Source organism: Pelecanus crispus, chromosome 3 (genome assembly GCF_030463565.1).
Source record: "Pelecanus crispus isolate bPelCri1 chromosome 3, bPelCri1.pri, whole genome shotgun sequence".
Taxonomy (NCBI): Eukaryota; Metazoa; Chordata; class Aves; order Pelecaniformes; family Pelecanidae; genus Pelecanus; species Pelecanus crispus.
Window position 1 is genome coordinate 59,650,491 of NC_134645.1, and position 19,783 is coordinate 59,670,273.

Sequence of the window (19,783 nt, forward strand, 5' to 3'; positions counted from 1 at the left end):
TTCTATTAGAATGTATACCAGCCCTATTGCCGTCAAATGGCACAGGGTCTTAATATATATGCCTGTTTCTGTCTCAGAAGTCAGCAGACTAAAGGGGCATTTCTATACCTGTGACATACTGTATAATCTTTGTTAATGTGAATGTAGCATGTTCTCTTGGTTCAGAGTTGCAGACAATCTAACCCCTACCAAAATGCCCTAGCTTAATGTTGATTGCGTATCAAGTGTTTGGGCAATAGAGTTCACAATTATATTGAATATTTTACATGAAAAGCATTTTAGGAAGTTGTGGTATTAGCTAAGGAAAAAAAAACCAAACTTGTACTCATTTTCTGTTGGGTATTAATCCAGTTAATAATTGCACGCCAATTTTCTTTATATGCTGGAAAGACGTGCTCACATGACATTTCTCACATGAGAAAACTTCAGCGTGTTTTATTCCATTGTATTCTTCATGGTCACAGCAGAATAGCATATATCGCTGTGGATCAGCATTGCACTTTAGAGATGAAGCAATCAAGGGTAGGTAGTACAGTCTCGGATGTCAAATACGACCAATTATAAAACATTTGAACTCGCATCTGGTTCAGTACTTGAAATTCATAACTTTTTGTGCAGTGCCTTTTCAAAATAACAATTCTCCACAAGATGACTGCCAGCTCTTAGGATCAGGGTGTTTTGAGAAGGAAAATTGGTAACAATATATACTGGTTAAATAAAATTAATTTTCTCTTGGATAGGTGTTTTTTCCAGAGTTACAACTTTTTGCCCATGTTTTGTGTTGGGACGAGATCTGGTCCTATTTTGAACTATGTTTTAACCAAGGCTTCTTATTTCTAAAAGCATCTTCTGAAGCTGTTATGGTGTCAAGCTTTTGCTGAGATTTGGAATGTTGAAAGACAAAATGCTTTGGGCAGCATAATGTCACATAATATGTGTTGGCTTTGCAAAATACTTAGAGTCAGAATGGCTTAATTTGGTACGCCATGGAAATGTGAAACAAAGAAAGTGGGTTATTGCTTTTTCATTTAGAAGTTGCGGAAATACATGAGGGAAGCAAAGGTGGCAATGAGGTAGTTTTAAAATATAGGTTGTATCGCCTTCTAATTAGACTCTTCTTTTGTCTGTTGTTCTGATCTTTAATGCCTTTTATTAACTTCCTAGATTGTCAATGAAATCTTGAGACTTAATGAGGATCCCAATGTGCAGGGCCTTGCCCTTGACCTCCCAGAAAGCTTATATAGCAGGAAGGTATTAAACGCTGTGAAACCAGAGAAGGATGTAGATGGGTAAGTGAAGCACTGAGAAATAATATTAGCAGACGCAAGGCTGATGGCTCTGTAAAATCAGTTTTCCCCTGTGCTTTTCATTAATGGATTCCTCAGTCAATGTGTCTAGCTGTGCTGAGTAGTGATAAAAGATGCCACTGAATCAATGAGAAGTCTTTTGCTGAAGTAATTTTGATCATTATCTTTTTAATCTTTATATGCTGTATATTCAGGACATGGTCTTTTCAAAGAAATCAAAAATGAAGTTCTGATTTACTGATGTTACTCAAGGTATTTCAGTACTTCAGTAATACAAATGGTAGTCACAAAGTACTGAACACAAAATTTTCACGAGAAGGACTGATGGAAAAGTTGAAGAGAAGGTTTTAACTTCCTTACGGCACTCTCTCGTGGTGGGAGAGTAGGCTATCATAGTTTGGATCCATTAGCACAACTTTCCAATCAGTCTGGAGTTGCACTGCTCTCTGGAGAGACCACTGGCATAATTTAGGTGTCTGGGTTCCCATTTGGCTGCTCTTGCAGCCTTCTCGCTCTCAACTGCAGACTGTTACCCACTTTTATTACTATTTTTTTCTTTTTTTCCTATGTCAGGAAAAAAAACCTGAAAATCTTGCAAATTAGTTACCTTTCCATTACCTGGAGTATTGAAGATTAACAGAGAATGGACAATTCAGAGCACCCTTGTGTATGCAAGAGAACGCAGTGCAGCACGGGAGCACCCGAGTTCCCCCGGCAAGCCAGCCTGATCCCAGAGGATGCATTGCCTCCGGCTCAGCTTGGCTCTGGCAGCGCTGGTCTGGTCCCACTGCAGCCACTCAGGTGTTTTGGCCCCGTGTGCTGTGGGTAGCCCACTGCGACGAGTAAAGAGCTGCCTGTGTATCGTGGGCTTGTGCTACCTGTTCTAGCTCACAGATCCCTTTCCTTGGCCTCTCTTGAGGCTCACTGTTTGTCTGATTGGGATGTGGGATGATACAAATTAACCACAGTAGATGACTAACAAAGGATTTACTTTTATGAGACATGTTTGCTTTTGGGATTAGCTGTTGGCCATGTTACAAGCTTTACTGAAGATTTATGTTACACAAACTCTTCTTTTTTTTTTTTTTTTTTTTTTTAAATTGCCATATTTTTCCACTGCAGATTATCTGATGTAAACCTAGGACGCTTGGTGCGTGGCGATGCCTATGACTGTCTAGTTCCTCCTACAGCGTGTGCTGTGATGGAGCTTCTTGAAGATTTAGGTGAGACCTTCTATCATAATTACTACGTTAGTTTTAGCCTAACTAATTTTCTCGGTTTTAGTCCTGACTGAGACACAAATATAATTGCACCTTGTTGTGTTTTCTGGTTTGTGTTGTTTTCCCACCCAATGTATATTTGCCTCCTGTTAGTGAGGAACCTCAGTGAGGTCTGAATGTAATATTTGCAGAAATGGGTTTCAGTCCTATGGATTTGGGAGATTAGGCAGGGATTACCTTCCATCAGCAGATTTAATCTCATTGAAGCCACCCAAGACATCTGAGTCTTCAAAACGAAAAAATACAAACGTCACTTAGGGATTTCACTTGACAGTTTTGATTAGTGTGAACAGTTGGAGCAATCTAGGTCTGCCTGTAAATAACTGCTGAGAAAATCTTTGGGCTTGCGTTGTACTGTGTAAATGCTAACATTGAAATGGCAGGTGTAAACAAGCAGCTTCACAGTGCGTGAAGATGCTGTTAGTTTAAGGCAGTGTTTCAGAAGTAGTCTCTCTTATGGTGATTCATAATTGTTGAGACAAGGATTTCTTTAACAGAACAGGAGGTCAAACGTACTTAGTAACAAATAAGAATGAAGGAATTTGTGCAAATAAAATACCAGAAAACCAGAAGAGCAGTATTTGCTTACTAGCATTAGAGAGTCGCTGGGAAACAACTTAAAACCTGTGGTTTGTCTTACTGCATGGGCTCTGAAAGAGTTGCCCGTAATGCCACAGCTGCTGCGGTTGTGCAGGCACACGGCGCTGTCCTGTCGTGAGCCGCTTTGCTGGCTCTTCTGGAGGGCTTTGGTAGTGAGTGGCCTGGTAAAGGCGGGGAGTTCACGTAGACGCTGCAGCTCTGTGGCCCAGCAGAGCCCGGTGCTAGCGCCTTTGCAGCTGGGGGCGGCTGAACAACTTGCCTCATGTCACGCAGGTGGAAAGACGGTGCTGCTGGTGGGAGCCAGCGGGGCGGTGGGTGCTGCCTTGCAGTGCATGCTGCAGAGGGAGGGAGCGGCGACCCTGAGCTGCCAGTGGAAGGCCCCTCAGCTGCAGACCAAGGTGAGCGCTCTTCTGCCTGCCCAGTGCCCGGGGGTTGTCCTGCATCCCTGCCATCCGGGCATCCCCATCCGCTGCCTGTGTGGCTGTCCTGGTTTCAGCTGGAATAGAGTTGATTTTCTTCCTAGTAGCAAGCATAGTGCTGTGTTTTGGATTTAGTATGAGAATAATGCTGATAACACACTGATGTTTTAGTCGTTGCTGAGCACTGCTTATGCTAGTCAAGGACTTTTTCAGCTTCCCATGCTCTGCCAGGTGCACAAGAAACTGGGAGGGGGCACAGCCAGAAGAGTTGATCCAAACTGGCCAAAGGGCTATTCCATACCATATGACGTCATGCTCAGTATATAAACTGGGGGGGATTGGCCGGTGAGCAGCGATGGCTGCTCGGGAACTGTCTGGGTATCGGTCAGCGGGTGGCGAGTGATTGCATTGTGCATCACTTGCTTTGTATATCATTATTATTATTATCATTATCGTATTGTTATTATTATCATTACCATTTTACTTTATTTCAATTATTAAACTGTTCTTATCTCAACCCAGGAGTGTTTCTCACTCTTACTCCTCCGATTCTCTCCCCCATCCCATCGGGGTAGGGGGAGTGAGCGAGTAGTTGCGTGGTGCTTAGTTGCTGGCTGGGCCTAAACCATGACAGTGGCACTGTTCCCCCTTGCTGCCATTGCTGGGAGGGAGACTCATCATTTCAGTCATGGGTGGCACTGGAGCTCAGTAGTAGCCAGTGTGGGTTAGGATCTTTTCTCCTTGCTTGCTCAGAAATGGTGCTTAGGCAAACAGGGACCTCTACCAGAATATTACATATGTAGTAGCAGCTGCTATAACATCATTATTTTACACTGGCAGCTGTGAGAGAAAAAAATCAGAGGTACAGTTTAAAACAAATGCGTTAAGTCTCCCTTTTTTTCCCCTCAGTGAGAGATGCCCGTTTTCTTTTTGTCCTGTGATATAGTCCTCTGTATGAAATTACTTTCATTGAATTTGTGTCTTAAAAGTTTGCAAATGATACCTCTTTTGGGACAAGGAGGATCCCAGTCTTTATCTTTGAAGAGAACTGTAAAAGGATGCCGAGAAATTCAGGAGCCTCAGTTGAAAGGATTTAATTTACATGGTCTTTCTGGTTGCTTTTTGCAGAGCTTTGAACAACAGCTTAGAAGTTGGTACAACTTCCTGTCAAACTTCCCAGTTTGTTCCTTAATCCCAAATTTCATGGAATACTATGGCTGGGAATGTGTTGTCCTTTGGGCACGTGCAGAGGGGTCCCTAATTCAGTCCACGGCACAGACCCCAGGTATTAGCTGAAGAAGAGGTGCACGTTACTCCAGTGGCTGTTTCCAAGTCGCTGTAGGGCTGAGGTGCAAGGGACAGCTCTTGCGTTGTATTTGGTAACACGTGCCACAAGGTGGCAGCCAATGCAAAATGATAGAGCCAAACCTCTGGGTTTTGAAGGCAGAGGCAGGAGGAGGAAATAAGTTTAAGCAGCTGTGATAGAAAGTTCTCTGGCAAACCTGTGTTTTCACAGCTGCGGATGTTTTTGTCCGGCTTGTCTCAGCTCTGTGCTTTAAGTGACTGACAGCACTTAGAAAACATATGCCTCTTGGAGATGGGAGCACTGTGAACTTAATACTAGCCATGTCTCATTCTTTAATTATTTCTCTGCTTGGGGTTGTGCTAGAGGCCTGCTTTGGGCTGAATGGGGTGGGTCATGGGGTGGCCAGAGGTGTTTCCACTGGTTCACAGCAAAAGGCTTGGACCGGGCCAGAGCTGCTTGTGCAGTGCTGTTGATACGCTGGAGAGAGAGCTGTTTCCTTCCATCCATATGCTTTCCCATAATCATGCTTTGCTTTTTGGCATTTCCCGTAGCTTACCTCTCGCAGCAGGTCGCTGATGGGAAACAGAATAGGAGGCCTAAGCAGGAGGCAGTTTGAGGCTTTGCACATCAGTCTTCCCAAGTTCATTTTAACTTTTGGCAGTAAAGGAGTTTCTGCTTTGCCTGGAGGACTAATCAGCAGAGCTCGGAGGAAACCTACCTTCCTCGTCTGTAAGCCTGGAGCAGCCTGTCACCAGTAACCCTCAGAGCGCTGCTGAACCTGGCTGATGTAACTCTGTTATAGCTAATTCTAGCTCCTAGATAAAATCTAATGCATGTAGGGAAAACTGTCCTGTTTCATATTCCAAGAAGCTGGAGAGTCAGAAACGAAGCACAGATTTCCTACTGGACAACGAGGCGCTGCTGTCTTGTGGCAATCTGTATTTGAAGTACAACGTTGTTAGATAACTTTATAGCTGATAATACGAATTTATTTTCTCTTGCTCATTTGAAGTGCTGATTAACTAAAACCAGTTTAAAGGCTCACAAGGTTTCTTCTCTTGAGCTTTTTTTATTTGAATTTCAAGTAAGAAAATGTGTTAGTCGATGTCAAGGTTTTTCCAAGACTTGGAAGAATTAATTCATGTTTTGGTTTTACTGCACAATACACTGACTTTAGACATGGCTATATATTTTTTCTGCTTCCTCTGAATGTGATACCTCTACAGTAACAGCCTATGTGCTGTTGTTTGGAAGTATAACCTATGGTAGCATAACAACTTCACTTGGAAAGTGAGGGATAAACTTATGAAGAGTATGAGCCTTTCATTGGGATGCATTTGTTTTAAAAAATATATACCAGGCAAGGAAAAATTAAGGGTAGGTGTACCTTATTTGTCTTAATCCATTGGCTGAGCCCATTTGCACTGAAGCACTAATCCGGAACTGAATGATGTAATGCCTTTCTTAAGCGGGTACATTACCTTTGACTAGCTCTGCTGATTTGTTCTTCTTTTTAAAGGATAGCATAACAACAAGTGTTTTCCTTAGAAATCCTATTGGTTTAAATGAGACACACAACACTAAGGTTGTAGGGGTTTTGGATTAGGTTTTCTATTGCTATGGACTTGTTATTGCTTCTTTTGCATATTTACTTTTGCAAAAATATTTTGAAAATGATCAAAAGGAAGGTATGTTTTAATCCACCTTAGGAAAAGTCTAACAATGTAGAGGTAGTTCTGCTGACAAAAAGCATAATACCATCTGACTTAGTGTGCTCCTTTAAAGCAAGTCTTTTCTGTCCTATGGCAGGAAAAGGGAATAAAATAAATAATGATACATTTTCATTTCCTTGCTTTGACCTGCATGAATAAAGGACACACTTTGCATGGTCTTTTCCCTCCTCACTTCACATTTTGTTAAGGTGAACAGATTATTAATGTTTCTTTTTGTTCCATTTTGGGATTGCTTGACTTTAGTTATTAAAAATAATCATTATGGCACAGCTGAGCCATGTCCTTCAACACTCTCGAGCTTCCTGGGTTTTCAAATAAAATCACAAATGAAAGAAAGCAGTATATTTCAGAAGGTTCTGGCACAGCTGTGCATTGTTGCCATGAAGAAACACTGTTCTTTTTGCATTGATATGTTGGATGTAAAATAAATTATGAAGTAAGAGATAAAGACTTGAGCATTTTGGTGGAAATAAGTAAGATGTTATCATTCTGTTAAGCTTTGTGTGGATAACTCTTCAAAGCACGATCACTGCAGAGTGCATGAAGAATGACGTAGTGACATACTTTCAGGAACATCTCGCTTGTTGTCATTTAAAAATGGGGCTACCCAAAAATCAATTCAGCATTACAGGTAAAGAATGTGAACTGATGTGCTTAATCCTTTATTATGTTAGAATTAGACTTTCTAGTTTGAAAGGAGGTTATCAAACAGATTCAAATTGAAAAATACAGATTATTTTTTTGCCAAAACTTGGATAATGCTTTGTACCTATGAGAAAATTTAGTTTAATTTCAGTTGTCTAAATTCAGTCAGTCATGATTTCAGCACATCATCTTACATGTAGTGTGTATGTGAACCACATTATGCGTGTTTTAAGAGAGATGCTATCCTACAATTGTAAAAGAACTGAAAATCGGTCTGTCTAGGTATAATTAGGAATGTGAACATTGTTTGTAAAAGCCTGGTTGAGAAGTAGGAGAGTGGTTCAGCTGGAGTGCATGAATGGGAGATGTTTTTTCAGGTTGGGTAAGAACCTTTTTTGGCCACAGTCTGCTCTTCCTTAGAGCCAACACTTCAGCTTCAGACTATTAAACATCTCTTAGTCATTTGCTGTCCTGTTTTTGCTGTGTTGGTAAGACCAAGATGCTTGGTACTGGCAGAAAAATACATTTCGTATCCTAAACATGGAAGTAAGCATGAAAGAACATGAGACCAGGTATGTGGATACCATAAAAGGAGACGAGAGGGAGGCTGCATGAGAGTTTCTAACAACGACGCTATAGACAAAGTATTTCTGCTTCAACATTTTATGTGCATCCTATCTGATCCTTGCAATTTGAAATTCATCTCCCAGCCTGGGAGCTAGAGGAACAGTTCCTAAAACATGCATCATAGCGGTAGCCTTGAACCCATAGTAGAGATATGGACCTATTTTTCACATGCACTGTGTAGGGCAAGTGCATTCAGGCCGATGTGGTAGGGAAAGGAGTGTCAGTGTTTGGGCAAGAAGACAGTAGCAGGGAGCTGGTGGCTGCCTGCTGCGGCTTATCCCTGAGGACCACAGCCGGGGGGAGGGATCAGAGCAGACCATGCATAGTTGTCCCAGTGGGTTGTCAATGATTTGCAAACCTTGAACTTCCCGAGGTAGAGATGGAGCTGGAAGAAACCATGTAAGGAGAACATGCCTGGGTGGAAAAAATACCTGAAACTAGTCATTGACATATCAAGACTTTGGAAAGTAATTAGAGTTGCTGTGATTGAAGTGGAACCTGATCTGTAAACTGATGTGTAAAATGACTTTTTTCCTAAGGAGAGTTGTGAAAAAACTTCGAATCAGGTTCCTATTCCTCATCCCATCTCTTAAATTTTAGCTGACCTAACTTCAGACCCAGGAAGCTGAGAGCTTTTTACATTTCAAATATTAATTTCAAATATTTTTTTCTTTGATCATGTATTTAAAAATGTCTTTTGTAGCAGTCAGTTTTAACTATGGAGAAATGAAATTTTTATGTAGGCTTCGTGGCAAAATGGGTTTTCATTTGTCTGGAATATACAGCTACTTTGTACCATTATCATTAAATACTTGGCTGGAAAGTCTGTATTGTTGTTTTAACATTTGGTGTTCTGCCTTGGGAATGGGTGGTGCTTTTTAATCTGCTTCTACTTAAATCTTGGTGGAGAGAGTCATATTTTGTTATGAGGTAAGGTTTCAGATTATTTATTGGCACAGCTCTTTGCAACTGAAAAAATACGTACCGGTGAGAAGGCAGGGTACTACTCGAGTATTAGCTTACTTTGTCTTCAGCCTACTGCCTAGTGCATTAGGGGTGGTTTGGCATGACGTTCATCGTTCCTTCCTCTAGCCTGCCTGGTGGGACGCAGCCTTGCTGTCCAGGGAGCACCGGGCAGTCAGTCACCCTGCAGTCGCATGTTCCCCCTCATGGGCATCTCCTCAACCTCCTGGCTATGGCAGCCTGTAGCATCTGGTCAGATGCATCCTCTGTCCAGGGAATGTGCGGTGCGTTTGCTAGGGAGGTTGGATGTGATGGTTTCATAGGTCTTTTCCATCTCTAACGTCTGTGATTTGCTTCTGATGTAGGAGATAAGCCTGCGCATGCCTCCAAAGGCTTGCTGCTTGCTTTAGTGATTTACAAGCAGTCAAAAGAGTACGTTATGGCAAGAGAGGAAAAAAAGCCAGGGGAGGCATGGGCGTGACTTCTTGCGAGTGAAACCAGAATGCCCTGATGGAGATCACATAAGCCTCTTCCAAGGACACCCAAAATTCTGTAAACAACTATTTTGCTTTCAGTAGCCTCACTCTCCCAGTCAAACAAGTTTCTGGATATAATTTTTTTTTAAAATACGCACAGCGTACAGGGGAAAAAAATTCTGTAAAGTGTTTGTGAGATATACTTTATTGACTCTCCAGGAACATTTTCAATAGTTACACATAAAGTACTTGCTTATAACAAGAGAGTTACAATTGTATCTGTGCCTTTTTTTTTCCCCTTTACATTTACTTTTTGTGAAATAAGGAAAAGGAAATCACGGTGAGGAAGGCTCTGAGACCAGTGTGTCTTCAACCCATAGGACAACTGTTCACTGGCATGTGATACTACTTTTTTCATGGAGGAGGTGGGGCAGTGCAATGAGATGAAAGGTTCAGCTGGTTTTCCGAGACATTTACAATGTGCAATGTTAGCCATCGGAACTAGTGTCAACGTTGGCTACAGAAATGATTGTGTTCAGCTGTTAAGAACATTTTTGAATGTTATAATCGGTAGTCATAGGGATGAACGTTTGGTCAGGTCAGTTGTTTGCTGGCATGATAGTTACATTGGATCAATTCTCTCATAAGTATGTTGGCTGAGCATTTGTCAAAATTATTGTTCCATACAGCTCTCAACTGGTTCATAGTTTCATGATGCTAAGTGGTGTGCAAAGCTCTTAGTCCTTGTCCCAGAGGCTTTGCATGGGATGACATACCTGACTTCCAGTATATGAATTGTAACTGCTAGAATGTGAATCATCATTTCATTACAAAGAAGACCAGATTTGTGTAACTGAGAACAACCACTGTTTTTCTGTGTGTTGATGATGTTGACTGTTACGGCAGAGGCCGCGTCCTTTTGCAGGGGAAAGTGCATCTTCAGCATAGTATTCTTGGTACACAAGTCATTGCAGCATCTTTTTATCCAAATTTGCTTGTAGATTCCTCAGCATGATTTGTCCTGATGCTGGTCAAGCATTATCACTTATTTGGCCTTCTAGGAGTGGCATGTAAGGTGATATTCGCACCAGATGCAGGAGTGTAAACAATTTGGATAAAGCTGAATGACAGTTGAGACTGTACGTTTGCAGGCAATCATAGGAGTGTTGCAGGACTTCTGACTGAAGCCTGAATCAGCTCATTGCATTAGTCATTTGTCAAGCAAGTAAATCTTCTCCCACACTTTTGGCTTTGTTTCCGCATGTGGATCTCTAAGGAGGGTTAGGCCATCCGTGTGTCCTCTGAGAGGAAGATGGAGCTTTTTTAGCTTTCTGCCTTTTCCGCCACAGTTATGCTCTTCTCCCCTCCTGGATGCTCAGCTGTGCCAAAAACTTGCTATTCTGACAGGATTTGTAGCTGTTCTTTCTTGGCAGGAGTGTTGGGCAGGGTTGCGTCGGACCGTTTTTGGCCAAAAAAGAAGCTGGAACGCTTGTCAGTCACAAATCAATTCATAGAGAGGCTCACTGAGTTTGTGACACTTGGTATTAATTTATATTTTTCAAAATATTCCCCAAATCGCTGTATCTCTGAAATAATTTTTACATTCAGGCTTGAGGCAGTGCTGTGCCTGTATTTTGCTTTTTTAGTGGGTCTTTATACATCTGCCACTGGTGCTGTCCCTTATTTCATGTTGTTTCTGATAATTGGTACAGGGCCCTGTTTCAGAGGAGGGAGGAAAGGAAGACACTTATGTCTTTGATTATAAGAATTTTTGTAGTAACTATTTTTGCTCCAACATCTGTCAGGTTGAACTAAATTAGAGGCACTGATTAGCAAACATGAACTGAGAAGGAAAAAAAATGCTTTAATTGGTATTCTTCAAAGGCATTGATGTTTGCAGATCAGGTCATCTTGCATTCCCGTCAGCTGGCCTGGTTTTCTACTGTCAGATAATCTGACTGTACTCTTTATAATTGCCTGTTTAGTGTCTTTCAGCCCTTCTTAAGTCTCTCCAAGTTACCTTCTTAAGTCTCTCCAAGTTACCTTGTTGGACAGGACTTTGGACAATGATAGGTCTTTTTCTTTGAAAGCATGAATTTGCCATTAAATATTATTGGTGCTGACTCTAACCCCTGATTCTTGCCTGATTTTATAGTTTGTTTACCTGACTTCATTTTAAATGCTATTTTTCTTAAATTTCATGTGGGGTAAGAATCAAGCCATCAGTTTGGGGTTTTTTTTTGTTGCTATTGTCTGTAAATACTTTGCTCAAAAGGCTATTGCTGTATAAGTCTGAATATTACAAGATTCATATTCAAGAATGTATTTCTAACATTAAATGCTTTTTTTGTTTTTGGGGGATGTTCTGGGCTGTCCCTAGCTTCATCACGTGGATGTGGTGGTAGCTGGCAGTACAAAACCCGATGATGTTCCTATGAGCTGGATAAAGCCTGGAACCACCATTATCAGTTGTTCTGGTGACTTGCTGTCAGGTAAGAGGCATTAATAGTTCTTGAAAGTGATGTACGGCCAGTCTTTGAGATAAATGTGTGGTATGTTGGTGACAATGCAATGTGGTTAAAAGCTGCAGCTTTGGGAGAGGGCCTTTGAAAGTGGGTGTTTGTATACAGGGGACCTATACACGTGTCTCTGATGTATAAATAGGAAAAAGATGTCAGGTGAGGGAAGAGCAACTGGAACAGATTATTCGTACCAGGATTGTTAAATATGTAATGATCCTATGGATTCAAAGAATACAGAGGGAAGACTTTTGGGTCATCAGATAAGCTGTTATTTAGTGCTGTTTCATACAGTGTGTTATTCTGTGACTTCTCTGGACTCACCTGGAACATGGGGAAAAGAGAGGAGGGACAAAAATACCAACTGCAAAGTGCTGTGAAGCTGCCTGCAGAGAATGGTGCAGGAGGGAGTAGAGAAATCATGTGTAGCTAAGAACAGGCAGAATGTCTCCTGCAGTAATTAGTCCTACAAAAAGAGTTTGGATTCCCCTCCCTCCTCCTCCCCTGACTGGTTGGGGAGGGGCTATATGTTCATTAATTTCTCAGTTGAAAAATGCTACAGAATTTTATTAGGAATAAAACTAAGAAAGCTTCCCAGAAGTTATTCTGGTCTACTGCTAGAATTGCATTTCCTGTAAAATTCCTTAAAGTCCTGTGCAGATGTCTAGATATTTTCTAGATTTTTTGTATGTATATGAATTTGTCTGTTCAGTGTCCAGATGGGATTATGCTGCGAATGAATAGGAAAATAAGGAAGTACATGGGTAGTGTGATTGGTTAATGTGTTTTTCTAAATCTATCACAAGTGTGCTTATTGACATCTATTGGTACAAAACTGGGGAAATGGGCATGAGGCCAAGGAAATCTAATTGTATGGTTCTTAGACTAGGGATATTCCCTAAGGACAAATTAAGCAGGCACTCTATGCTGAGCTAATGCATGTACGGGCTCATAATAAAGCAGCTGCTCTTCCCATGCAAAGCACGGCCTTAGCAAGAGATTCCTTTCCTTGTCTTTCATGATATCCTCTTGATTTGAACACACAGTGCAGGTGTGGGAGATCTGGGTTATTATTCGCTCAGTTACCTGAAGGCGTTTGGGCATTCATCTTCCACCTCCCAGAACAGTGCTCTGAGGATCTCAGGGGTGGGTGCCAAGCCTTATCCCTTGCTGATGCTGCGCAAACTGTCCAAAAATATTTCATGTTTTCTTTTTCCTAGCCTAGAGATTAGGAGACTCCTTGCATCTTTAACACCCACTTACTTTGTATGGGGATTGTTGGATATAATTCTTAAGTATCTGTGGGGCAGGGCTTGGAGCACAGGTCTCTTCAGCAGGTACCCAACCTACTTGTATAACATACTCTTATGTGACGGAGGAATAGTGGGGAAAGGGGCAGAGAGGAGAGGGAATGGTGGTACAGCAGTAATACCTGTAAATAAATAAATAAATAAATGAAAAGGAATGGCCCCTCCTCATTTTAATCCTTCTAAGCAGAAACCTGTTAGGTGTCGGACTCGGGGTAGAGGTGCAGGTCTATGAAGGAAGGAAGGGGGTAAGCCGATCCTTGCAGTCTGAGCGGGCACCGCTGATGACTGAACTCTCCCAGCTCTGTGTACAGTCTGGTGCAAGTCCCACTTTCAGATACCTAGTTCTGTCCTTTCGTTGCAGAGAGAGTCTGGGTCTTCAGAGACCTAAAAGTTATGCAGTGTGCCTGCATGCCATGTCTTGAGACTTAAGTATCTTCATGCCTTAGTTGCTCTATAGAACTATAGATAATATTAGTGTTTCCCTTCCCTAAACGAGTGCTGTTAGGAAAACTGCATTAAAATATTTGAGGGGTGTTCACATACCATAGCAACGTTAATTCTTAAGGCAGGAAATGTAAGATTTGGCATAAGCATATAGTTTTCTTAGCGTTTTTCAAGTTGTAGCAGCAGGCTGCGCTAACTACAGCATTTCTTTAGAAAGGCAGCATAAGATTTTTAGCAAGATAATTTAAATAGAACTTATCTACCAAATGTCCATCTGTCTTTATGGTTATGTTTTTGAGATTGTCAGAATCTTGGAGAAACTCCGAAAGAATAACAAATGCATTTTAGCAGCTTTAAGAAAGGCTGGCCTCAAGACTTACTAGAGATGTACGTGAAACACAGGTGTGTGTCTGACAGGAAGAATGCACTTAGTTTAATTGCAAGATATTTATTAAAAGCCTATTGTGGAGCAGTTGTGACCTTGGAGAAACAACTGAGTCTTACAACTGACTCTTCACTTTCAATATGTAGTGGAATCTGGCTGAGGTGCTTGGAAATTGTTCTGGGTTTTTTCTTGCTTTAGAAATGTCCAACTTAACACCTGTGGGGTCACAGGAGCTAAATGAAGCCTGAATGCAACAATGGCCATGAAATAACTTTTATTCTTGCTAGATGATGGCTGGATTTCTATCTTATGTAGGTATACATGTAGTCTAACACACCCACATGTTTTAAAAGCACTCAAAATTTACAAGGACATAGCTGAATTGGGCAGCTGTACTGATGTAAGCCAGGAAAGTAGAGCTAAAAGTGCTTGCTCCAAAGTGACAGAATTCTTTTTCAAGTATTTATTTAATTTATCAAAGATTTTTACATTACCACAATTTTAAAACGTGCTACAATTTCTACTAGTGCAATATCTTATTCTGCTGCACTAATGATTTTGGAATCAAGTGAGTGCTAGTAGTGTCTTGCAGGAATATACTTTATATGTAAATGTGTAGAGATGAAAATCAAGTTTCTGAGCAAAACTTAAGGATGCCAAAATTATTTGGGATTTGATGTCCAACTCCTTTGGGGTCACTTGAAAGCTGAAGCCCATATGGTTTAAATGCATTAGTGGGAAATTCAACCATTTCCCTACCTCTTCTTTATTCTAACCTGCCTGAGCATACAGGTAGTGCACAACAGCAACTCTCACCCTTCTGCACGATAGGGTACAAAGAGACGGGCGGATGGGCCTTCGTTAGGGTGAGTAAGAGGAGGGAGCACAGTGTCTGCAGTTCAGCTGATCTTCTGGCCGTAATCCAAAGCAGAGCGTGCTATTCCGGCTCCCATCTGGAAAATTTATCCTAAAAGAGCTGTTGCAATTCTGGGATTGTCTTGCTAGCTCATGTGTGCATGACTTTTACCTCTAGCTTCACCTTCACCCCTGTAAAAGCCTGGTTAGTCATTTGTGGGGTGAGTGTGTAGCATAGGCAGCCTGAGAGAAGTAGTTTATTGAGGGGAAATGTCTAATTCTGATATGTATTTACACACATGCTAGCTCTGCCCTGATAAAGAAGTCATATTAAGCCGGATAACATAAAAAGTTGAAATGTTTCTGTAAAGCACAGCTGTCTGAAAAGGGATTTTAAACTTCATTCTTCCTACTTCATTTGTCTCTTTGGCAGCTCTCCCAGCCTGGTCTCAAAGCAACAACAGTTGACTTACGACTGTGATAGACTGTTCCAGTAAAACTCCTCTGTCTGAGTCTAAAACTGAGCATCTCCAGATGATTTTTTTTTAATGGCAAGTGTTAATGCAAGGAGAAGGACTTTTCAGACACTTTCTTAATTAGGGTTTAATGTCAGGACTGTCACCTTCTGCTTGGTTAGCTTTGTCACTGGCGTATAGATGCCTGCTGGCAAGAAAGGTTGAGAAAGGTGTAGAAAACATACTGAGTGAGGCTGAGGGTGTCTGCAGAAAGGGTCTCTTGCTCTCTCGGTGATGGATGTGAGGGAGTGGGCTGGAGCTGGGCGGGGTGGGGTGGGGTGGGGTGGGGGGCTGTGCTGGCTCCTCTGCACGCCACTCTGGCTCCAGCCTCAGGTTCCTGTGCCCTGCCACCGCCGGGACTCTTGTCAGGAGGGGTAATTGTGCAAGGCAATGCGAGCGTTTTATGATCCGTACAGATGGGATGAGTAGAGTGAGAGCTTGACCAGGTCAGAGTTTGTCCTTCAGTTCCCCTGTGGACGAAAGGTTAAAGCTGTCAGCGTACAGTTGTTGGGTTTTTATTACAGTTATGTCTACACCCTTCGGAATGCAACTAGGGCCTTGATATACCCACAGAGACTAGGATGTGAATTTTGGAGAAATTGTGTCTAGATAAAAGTCAATAAGCAACAACAGAAGAACCAGCCAAAAGAAAGATTACAGGAAAAAGACAAAATAATATCTTTAGTTAGGGTAGCTAATGTATTGATTATTATATGATATATTGCCACTAGAAACGATTATAACTGTCTCTAAAGTTGGAGTCACTCTGAATTGTGTAGACTCTTCAGAATATCTACTTTTAATGTCACATTGATGAAGATAACTTTTGCATATTTTGTAAAAATTTTGCATATTCTGATTCCAAGTTATAAATCCCATTGGATAATAATCCTGTATAGTATGTTGTGATCATTTCATTGTTGTCTCTCACTGTAATGGGTGTGTGGAAAAGAAGACAGTCTTCACCATGCTCATTTAGGTGTGCTGTTTAAAAATTATATATAACTTTTCAAATCCTCACAGCTGTCTGGCTTTTTTTTTTTTTTTGGTCCAAAAGCAATTATTTGGCTCTTGGAATTAATCTCTGTGTTTCCTTATTTTCTTTTTCTAGTATGTATATGCTTCATCATATGCATGAGTCTGTTTGCGTAATATCCTTCAGAACATACCATTGCACTCTGATTTTCACACTATATCCATCCTCTTGGGTGATTTCATTTGAAGTATTAAAGAAGCCACCTTAATTTTGTCAGTGACATTGTTAAATTTCAAGGCAACATTCAGAATTTTTTTCTTTGGACATAGCCTTCAAATACATATTCTCCCACTCATAAAAGCTTTGTGATTTATTAGTGCAATACTTCTGTTTTACAGAGAAACACAACTATGGTCAGCAAAAAAACCATGCTGCTGAAAATGCTGTCGGTTCTCTTGCAATAGCAATGCGAATGCAGGTTAGTGTAACTTCAAACATTGTGAATTTGTTGCTCTTTCTGTAAGTAGTAGAAATTGCTTCTACAGTTTAGACTTTATTTTTTGTTTTGCTCACCTGCCTTCCATTTTAATAGCAACTCTTAATCAGTTAGGGTGAGTCATGCCTGTTACATTTAGTTAGAGAAAGGTAAATTAAAAATCAAACAGCATAATTCTGATGATTACAGTAAAGCTTGGCAGAAGCACTTGTATCAATAGGCTAATGTTACTTATTCTGGTAAGACAGTGAGGATTAATTATATCTGCGCACATTTTTGTGACGTGATGGATAGAGGGTCCACAAGTTTGTTGTTTTATGTGGAAGCAGCATGAGTCAGTCAGTGAACAATCAATATCGTTCATTATTTTTAAGGTGTGAGAGAATAAATCTCTATTTTACCAGAATAAAATCTCCAAGTGCCTAATTAGCGTGCCACTTACTTGTTAATGGTCTTGTCTCTTTCTGAAATGTGGACAAACAATAGGACAGTAATAGTGCAGTGGTTGGTTTTTCTTTCATCCTAAAACCATGAAATGGATTTTAAGTTTGTTTTTTGTTAGCCTTTGCCATAAAAGCTATTTCAACATACTCATGAGATCATTTGAAATTAGTGTTCAGCATTTATGATGCAGCTGGTGTGTGCTGTTTTCTTCTTTAAAAACAGAACATGGTAAAAAACATGGAGCGATGGATCCAGTCCCAGCAGTACAGGAAGTGGGACCTCCGCTGCTTGAAACTGCAGCCCCTCTCCCCAGTGCCCAGGTAATAAGTGGGTTTTTTTAAATAACAAAAAAAAAAAAAAAGAGTAGGCAAGTGTTAAATGTGACAATGAAATTAAAAACAGTCTGTGCCTAATTATTTTTTAATCTGCTTATGTGGACTACATGTTGTGCCTTTTTGTTGTATGCCTCATTGCTTCCTATCAATTTTTACTTTTATGATGTGCGTTGGAGCCAAGCTTTATTTAATGAAGACCTAAAGCCGCAGGGTTTCATTGACGGAGGGAGGTGAAGCCTTGTGGCATGTCAACAGAAATACAAAATATAGCAAGTTCCTATCGCTAAACCCTAATGTAGGAAGGTGTTTATGGATCTGGTTAAGGCCCAGTGATTTCAGTGGCATTTGACCTTGTATTTATTTTGTTCCCTCAGTAGAAGTACTTTCTTCTGCATTAGACTTTTAAATTCCTGTGTAGATGTGAAAAGCTGGAAGCGTATTTATTCTCATAGCCAGAATCTTTTCAGTTCCTGCCATTCACCTCCTAAGGCTCATGTCCAGCCTGCAGGGATTTCAGGTCTGCCTTGGCATGGTTGCTGACATCTCTGACATTTAGAGCAGCCTGAGCCCTTTGGCGTGCTTTGCTGTGTCTTGGTTGTGTTGGGTGATGGAGAGAGGAAACAACTTGAAGTGAGTTTCTGCCATGTAGGAAAGCTTTGCATGCTTATTTGTATGCATGCTTCTGGGCCACGCAGATGATAAAGGGACTGGAGCACCTCACCTAGGAGGAAAGGCAGAGGGAGCTGGGACTGCTCAGCCTGGAGAAGAGAAGGCTCAGGGGGATCTTATCAATGTGTATAGTTACAAGGGTACAAAGAGGACGAAGCCAGGCTCTTTTCAGTGCTGCCCAGTGACAGGACCAGAGGCAACGGGCACAAGCTAAAACACAAGAAGCTCCATCTGAACATCAGGAAACACTTTTTCACTGTGAGGGTGACGAAGCGCTGGCACAGACTGCCCAGGGAGGCTGTGAAGGCTTCCTTCTTGGAGATGTTCAGAAGCCATCTGGACATGGTCCTGGGCAACTAACTGGCTCTAGGTGGCCCTGTGTGAGCACGGGGGATTGGACTTTATGACCTTCAGAGGTCCCTTCCGACTTCAGCCACTCTATGATTCTGTAATTCTGAATCCCACTGCTGTGTTTTTGGAAAGCTGTAACAAAATGTTTTCTTTTCTAAGCATTTTGATTCAGTTTTCACTGTCGCTTACAACAGTTTAATAGGAATGGACACAACTGTAATTTAAAACAGAGATGCCGAAAGAATGAGTTTTCTATTGTACCCAGGGGCGCAAGGGGGAAGAAATGCTTGAGCCTTTCCTGGGCCAGCATGTAATGTTTCTAGAATTAAAGCCTGAAAAATCTATCCTTAAATAATACAGTTAAAAGGTAGATTAAAGCATGTGATGTCATGAGTGTGATGGTGAAAAAACTCTCAAAAAAAGTATTCCCAACCCTCTCTATAACATTGTGTGTTTAGTACATAAATATTAACCTAATTAATATATAATGACATATAATATAACCAGCAATAGAACTTCCATTTATCTGACAACTCTTTAGCTTCATGTCTTTTTTTCTTTTAAATGTAAAATAACTCATCAGATGGAAAGTGTCTTGCAATAAAATGTGATCTTACAGTAATACACCACATTGTGTGGAAACAGATGGAGTTTTCATTGAAAATGAGGCAAAATGGCTTAGGCAGTAAAACTAGGAACATCTGCTTTTTGATTTCTGTGAGAACTGGGTGTTAACTGAAGTATTTCCAAAGATACAGGAAATGGAATGGAAGATTTTCTTACAATTGTGCAGTAAAAAAACCTTCCAGCACACAGGCTGAGTATATGCAGAGCCTTCCCCCATGTTTTAAATTTTCCTGTATTTTGAAAATTATGACTTACCATTGACAATGGTGGACTTCTTGCTTAACAATTCTCATTCATGCAGAAGAACCACTGTTGCACATTTCCAGTAATATTGAATAACGTAACTTATTGAATAATTCTGGTTGTATAGAGAATATATTCATAGAATCATAGAATCATTTAGGTTAGAAAAGACCTTTAAGATCATCCAGTCCAACCATTAACCTAACATTACCAAGTCCACACTAAACCAATCAAGGGTAGACTAGATTAAACCATGTC

The 19,783-nt window shown here is 41.0% G+C and overlaps 1 protein-coding gene across 1 annotated transcript in view; it reads left to right on the forward strand.

Annotated features, from left to right (window-relative positions):
* Positions 1 to 19,783, forward strand: part of MTHFD1L (methylenetetrahydrofolate dehydrogenase (NADP+ dependent) 1 like) — a 161,423-nt gene that overhangs the window by 6,743 nt on the left and 134,897 nt on the right. The window contains exons 5-10 of the mRNA XM_075706905.1: positions 1,165 to 1,289; positions 2,430 to 2,530; positions 3,461 to 3,585; positions 11,737 to 11,848; positions 16,759 to 16,838; positions 17,523 to 17,620. Coding sequence (XP_075563020.1) covers positions 1,165 to 1,289; positions 2,430 to 2,530; positions 3,461 to 3,585; positions 11,737 to 11,848; positions 16,759 to 16,838; positions 17,523 to 17,620 — 641 coding nt within the window. The remainder of the gene's footprint in view (positions 1 to 1,164; positions 1,290 to 2,429; positions 2,531 to 3,460; positions 3,586 to 11,736; positions 11,849 to 16,758; positions 16,839 to 17,522; positions 17,621 to 19,783) is intronic.